The sequence below is a fragment of the Opisthorchis viverrini genome, assembly GCF_000715545.1.
Source record: "Opisthorchis viverrini unplaced genomic scaffold opera_v5_102, whole genome shotgun sequence".
Taxonomy (NCBI): Eukaryota; Metazoa; Platyhelminthes; class Trematoda; order Opisthorchiida; family Opisthorchiidae; genus Opisthorchis; species Opisthorchis viverrini.
The window spans coordinates 1,449,248-1,455,864 of NW_008751761.1; the positions used below are offsets into that span (position 1 = coordinate 1,449,248).

The following is a 6,617-nucleotide window of genomic DNA, read 5'->3' on the forward strand; positions in this document are numbered from 1 at the left end:
ACCACTCAACTTCAAAAGGAGGAGAACCAGCTACAAACTTAACGGGACCACATAACAGCCAATGGAATAACCGTTTTTTGTCTAGACAAATTTCATTGGTTGTTCTTCACTCGCCCTTGACAAATAAGTTGTATTCTTGGTATCACTTTTGACCCACTTGTACGCGACAGTGATGAACAGAGAGTAGCTGGCTCTCAGGTTCATTGACTTTTCTGGTTTGGCCAAGCTCACCAGACGATCAAGCGGCTATCCAGACCGCCGTTCACGGTACTAAGAAGGCATTAAGGGACTGTGGCCCACAACGCTTAGGAACTTTAGGAATCAGGTCGGGCCGACACATTCGACTTTGAACGACGCTAATGAACACCATGACAGGCTAGAGTGTGGGTGTATTGGGCGAATTAGCCGGCGTGTTTGAAAGAAGCGGAAAGTGGCATATATTTGATTCCCGAAAGAAGGCGTTCTAACATTAAGTTGATGGAGAACAAAGTATAGTTATTCAGCTCTTGAACCAAACGAAAAAATACCAACATTTCTCAGGTTTCTCAGTTTAATTCACAAAAAACAACGTCACAGCAAAATAAAAACATTCATTTCATCGGCAACATAGGCAGCTAAAACTTTGGTACCCACTTCTCTGAAAAACAATACGGTAAGAAGTAAATTCATTAAATTTGTCTTCAGCAATTAGTTTTTGGAGTGCGAACACAAAAGACACCTGGTAAGGAAGCTCCAGCATCACTCGGTTTCATTTCGGGAGTATATCAAATTGCGTTTGACACGTACAATACCACTTAATCTAATTCTAACATCTAATCTAATTATAACGAGATCCTTGGCCTCAAAATGCCGATTGACTGATTCTCGAACGATCCATTTTGAGGAGGTTCCATCCCAGGATAGAAGTTTTTACAGATCATGGTGGGAATAGTCGCTGTTGTAGTGTAATAACAATGATCGATACGATTGCATATAATGATTTATAATTATCGTTATTTTTTGATCGTATATCTCTGCGTATATTTATTAAAATCGTCATTTCTAACCAAATAATGCGCATATTCGTAAGTTGCACTCACCCTTCAGGGTTTTTAGACGTCCTTTTATTGGAAACAAAGGAATTTTTGCAGGAAAAGGTTGACCACTTGGTCTTGTAGTCTCATCCATAAACCAGAGACTGATCAACGTGGTACTGCTGTACATTGAGCGTGATACCGATGATTCTTCACATACAGCCGCTACGTGACGATGATGTGTGCCGGAGCTTGTTTCATTGCCGCATGCAACCGCATCAACATAGCGAACCAGTCATCTACATTGTAGGGGTAAAGGTTCTTGTTGAGACTGGACCTGCAGGGCGGCAAAGGTTACCTAGCCTCTCTTGAGGAAAAGACTTTGGTCGCTCCTTTCCATAATGAAATTATGCTGTATAGTTGATCTTGGGACTTTAATGCTCATCTTCAAATAAGTGAAGAAAACATTCACCATATCACATTTTGGGGCATTACTTTCGGTCGATAGCTAAAACAGCTTGGCGAACAAGACAGTCCAATGTATTTGAGTGCATTTTAGTTGGATACATCTTCACCCCCACATCAGTTTGTGCTATGGGAAGAACTTTGGGTAGGTTGATTCGACCTCTCATTAATGGACACAATACAGCAACCACCACAAAGCAAAGCTAAAACTTGCGTCGCAAAAAATAAGAGCCATTTCATCAAATAACTTTTGCATGAGCCTAGGAACTTTGGTGTTTTCTCGTCAATTTTATCCGTATCGACTTGTCTTTCCAATTCAGGGGATTGCACTGAGCGCCTTCACTGATCGTTTTCATTGGAGAAACAAAGAACCAACTTTGGGAAATGCTTTCGAATGTCCATCCATATTCTTCTCGGCACACAATTGAAACGTTTTTATTCATTTTATCTGCACAGTAATGGGGATCAGTTTGATAATGGATTGCCGAGCTTTGGTCATTTCAAATCTCAAGCAAATGAAGCCAGTCTGAGCTGAAAAGCCAGGAAGCAGTGTGCAACTGCCTAATCCTCATTGAGAACCATCAGTAGTTTGCATCTCAAAACTTCAGTAGGTAGTTTCGGATCCGTGACCCCCAACAGGTAGGTTGGAAACTTGACCTTCCTGCCAGGGCGGCTGTGTTAGTAACTCGATTTGCGTAAGAGACAATTTTTTACTCACGATATACTACTAGCTCCTCGGCCGACAGATCCCTTATTTCCACTCTCTGGGAATGCTACAAACGGTCGGGACACTCCCCCCCTAATTTAAGTAGTATTTTGTGGCCGAAAGAGATAGTGTTGTTTCCGACTTCTTGAGTGAGTTCTCCAACTCATATTCTGTAACCATTGTGGGTTGATTTCCGTTTTTTTAATTTCGGCTATTTGATCATGTCATATATTTTAGCCAAGATTAAGTAACGCCAAACGAAATTTAATGGCCAAACGGAATGGGTTAGGTTTACTTCTAATCACCTTGGCTTCTCAAGTGGTGTCTACAAAACAATCTGCACTCGATTTTTCACATCTCTCCGTAATTTGCCGAATGTCGTCGAAAGAGGTCAGGAAATGGTAACAATGAGGTACGACACACAAATCAATGAGGCAAAGCTCAAACGGCATGGGTGTGTTAAACTCAAAAACGAGCGTTTACATCCTTCGCATTACACCAGGTGTGCAATGCAGAAATCAGTAGGGCAGTGGCATCCTTCGCATTACACCAGGTGTGCAATGTAGTAGTAGGGCAGTGTTGGGTGCAAAGGAATGAAACCAAATTATTCTCTCGGTAACTGACAGCTTTCACCAAAGTACTCACCATAAAGTTTTTCCAAAAAGTCTTATTTAAGAGGAAAAGGCGGATAAATTTGATTGTGTTACTCGATGTGTGTGCAACAGGTTTTACCTGTTCGACTGCTCAAGAAAATTGCTGGACTGATAGCGACCTTGTGGTCAATTGTCCGGAAAATACATTCGGCATTTGGTAAGACAACAGATTAGCTTACTAACTGATTAGGCGAAAGTCACGCCCGTTAGTTGAATCTGGATATCCTAGTTAACCAGCATGTATGAGCAAAATAAATGAGTCTCATCATCCGGTGATCTCAACGAAAGTCTGTCTATCCATTATCCAACCATCTACACGGATTTCACCTGTTAACTACTCGTTGGGAATCACCACACTGAGCACCTCGCATTTAGTCCGGACACTAGTTGAAGACTAATCCGTCCGGGTTAGAATTTCGATGAAGTTGTATTTAAACACAATACATTATTGCATTTCGACCCTGACTATGGGTAAAATTGGAGCATTCAGGACCAGTCCTACTCGACTGAGGACAACAAATTTAAAGGCGGAACATCGTAGTCATTAGAGCGGAGAACGCCATTGCAAAAATTGTACATTCGAAAAAAGTTGGTGTGGTGTGAGATGAGAGCAGTCGAACTTTCTGTTTCCGTACCAGTGAGATGGAACACTTTGGGAGGCGATATTTTACTTACAGGTACGAGTAACCAACCAATCTGTTGCTTGTAACGGTTGTACTCACTCAACCCAAAATTTTCTATTACGTTTCTTGACTACGTTCTTCTAAGACCCACTGATGAAAGGAACCTCAGCGCTAGTCTAGATAATAAATCAAGCTTTTCGCCTCAAATCCAAACTTATTTTCACAAAGCCCAGCGGACTTTTTGTGTTTTCAAACTGTATGTTATTGCTTCACTATCTTATTTACTTTTCCTCAGTTATATCAAGGAAATAGATCTCTACGAATGTCAATCTAAGTGACAGCCGGCAGACACCTTGACGCATGTAATAACTTTGCCCGCATTATACTATCTGACAGTCAAGACCCTTTGTACTTGACTGTATCTGAAGCCATATCAACGTTCTAGATGTCTGGGTGTCAGTTCCGAGGGCTTTTTATCTTCCGTCAAGAGCCATTGTATCTTGGCCTACTTGTCATATCTGTTCAAACAGATTGACTGACCGAGAGATTAATGTCCATCTGCTGTCTTAGTACTAAGCTTCACGTGAATGTATGACTGACAAGAGACTGAAAATAAGTAAGCTAACCCTAACAGTAGAACAGAGTTACATCTCAAAGAATCTGGAGTCTTTTGAGAGATATTAAAATGGTGCTTTCGGTTTTTGTTTTTCGAATTATTTTACGATTCAGCCAAATGTGCCGTTTGGAACCGCGGTCTGTTTGATGCGTTTGTTTACAAGCACTTACAGGTTCATATGTTTGTGTCAAGTCGTGACTGTACACAAATTTTATCAATAGATAATCATCGTTAGTCCGACAAACCTGGATGGGTTTCAAGGTTGTGACATCCTACGTGCATTCACCCCAAAGTCGGCACTCCAGTTATTGAAGCTCGGCCGGTTCGCCTCCCCCATATTTCTCGGAACATCGTATTTATCGTGTACGTCTACACAAATTAGCCGGTGTGTTGTCTTGTCCGAGGGACCATAGGATTGACCACACCATCTGCCACATGATCGCGACGTCTGCAGTTAACGTTAGTCAACACTGCACATGTGAGCATCATTGTGTAAAAGTGCAACAACTGGACTGGAACTGATCGGAGAACTGAGATAGATTTTGAAGATTGGGTGAAGTCACCGCAAACTGAACGGGGGATAATTAGCCAGATGGCATATTTTCTGCAGTTATTTGACCCCGTCACTCATTTTCCTTATTACAGTTTAACTTTTCCCACTAGCTAGAGTATTTGTCTCCATATTTGAATATTTTCAGTCTTTTTCGTCTGAAATACACAAGCGATGAGGTATAATATAACTTTTAAACTATTTGAAACCTTAAACTATTCAACATGATTGGATGGCCACCACACCTGTCACGTCACTCTGAACGCCGTTCCACTGATCCTTACTTGAAATAAAGGCCTCACCACAATCGAATTTTGTGTGAAATTTTTATCAGAAATTTCTTAGATCACTGAAAATGGGAAAGCTAACCGGACTGAACTGAAATGAGAATGGCGACTTACTTATGTTTTTTCTGATGCCCTCTGTGAAAAAATTTTCCCGTTTACAAGAAATCCATATATTAGAGAAGATGGGAAAAAATCTTATTTAGCCTAACTCTGAATAAAACCCCAAATCCAACTCACATGTAAAAAACTGCTGTAAATTTGCTTTTCGAAAATGTTTGCATGTCTGCTGAATTATCTCAGAGTCATATTTTACCCTAGTAAAGGAAGACGGTGCGACAAATTACTCAGGTTCGCGAACCCCTCCACTGAAAAATAAAGTTCTGAAAGATTACTCTTGTTCCTTGTTGAGTGTGGTGACCCGAAATATACGGTCAGATGCATCAAAGGCGTTTTACGGCTACGGAGACGATTTGAAAAGCGGGACGGCAAAGATTTCTGAGAAAAAGCGGGCAATCCCTAAAGGATCAAATTTCGGCCACAAGCAACTAGCACCCCACGTCATCTCCAACCATTCAAGGCGAATCATAAGCTTCTTGATTGTTTTTCCAGTCTTCACGTCATTTTTGGCAAGAATCATGTTGATCTGCAGACGAAAACGTCCTCAGCTTGCAAGACCAAGGCAAAACACGATGTCCAAGTGTGACTCACATGAAATGTTTCTACTCTGCGTATAGTTTCCATAAAGAGTTGAATCATTCTATTGTGGGAGTGCCAGTGGTCTTCAGTGTCTTCTTCGCCTGGACAGATATAGGCACGCCTAGAATTATCAATTGCAATTTCAGGAGTCGGTTGATAGCAGACAAACGTAGCTTGCGGCTGCGCAGATAAGATAAATATTCCTAGTATGCTGTGGGCCAATGGATCACCGTGTAATGCCCACTGCGTGAGAGGCATTAGACGAGAATGTAATAAAAGAATCCAAACTGCTCCGCAGTCAACTATATTCATAGAAGATGCCCAAACGTTGCAAAGATCAAGACAATAAAACAGTTTGTGTTTCTGCTCTGCTAATTGGACTAACCTTTTTCGAGCACACTGTTGTTTTCTTGTTTAAGTCCTGTAGAAAGAAGAAAAGTTGCATCTCCCATCACTTGTGGTTCGGTACACCCGTGTTCGCCTTATGCAACTACTTAGAGATGGCAGAAGTAGTCCGTTTCAAAAACAGTCAGCAGAAGATCCGTCCTGCAAAACAAAATCAAAGGGTTCTGTCTGCGAATCGTAACCGGGTAGAAATCCTTTCTGATATGCTCCCTTTAGCCAGTTGATACACTGTACCTCATTTGTTCTTCTTATCGAGGTGAAAATGGTGAAAATGTGTAGTCCTAAAGTGAAATGAAGTTGAATGATCAGGAATATAATCAGCGTCTCCATAAAAGCCACAAAATATTGGTGTCCACTCGTTGCTGAACAACATAATTCTTAAATTTCCCGTGCTTCTGTACGTTTCGTGCGAAAAGCACAAGAGCACCACCCAAATGCTGTCATGACTCAAGACGATAATGGATCTAAAGCTGTGGGTCCGCTATGTGGACGACACGTTCGTCATCATGAAACGGGACTCAGTACACGACGCACATGAGCTGCTCAACACAACGTTGGAACATATCAAGTTTACAATCGAACTGGAAAGAAACAGTCGGCTAC

At 41.4% G+C, this 6,617-nt stretch overlaps 1 protein-coding gene across 1 annotated transcript in view; it reads right to left on the bottom strand.

The window, feature by feature from the left end:
- The window catches only part of T265_05542 (hypothetical protein), a gene marked incomplete at both ends in the record, with an annotated part of 86,190 nt that overhangs the window by 46,248 nt on the left and 33,325 nt on the right, over positions 1 to 6,617 (bottom strand). The window contains one exon of the mRNA XM_009170576.1: positions 5,995 to 6,030. Coding sequence (XP_009168840.1) covers positions 5,995 to 6,030 — 36 coding nt within the window. The remainder of the gene's footprint in view (positions 1 to 5,994; positions 6,031 to 6,617) is intronic.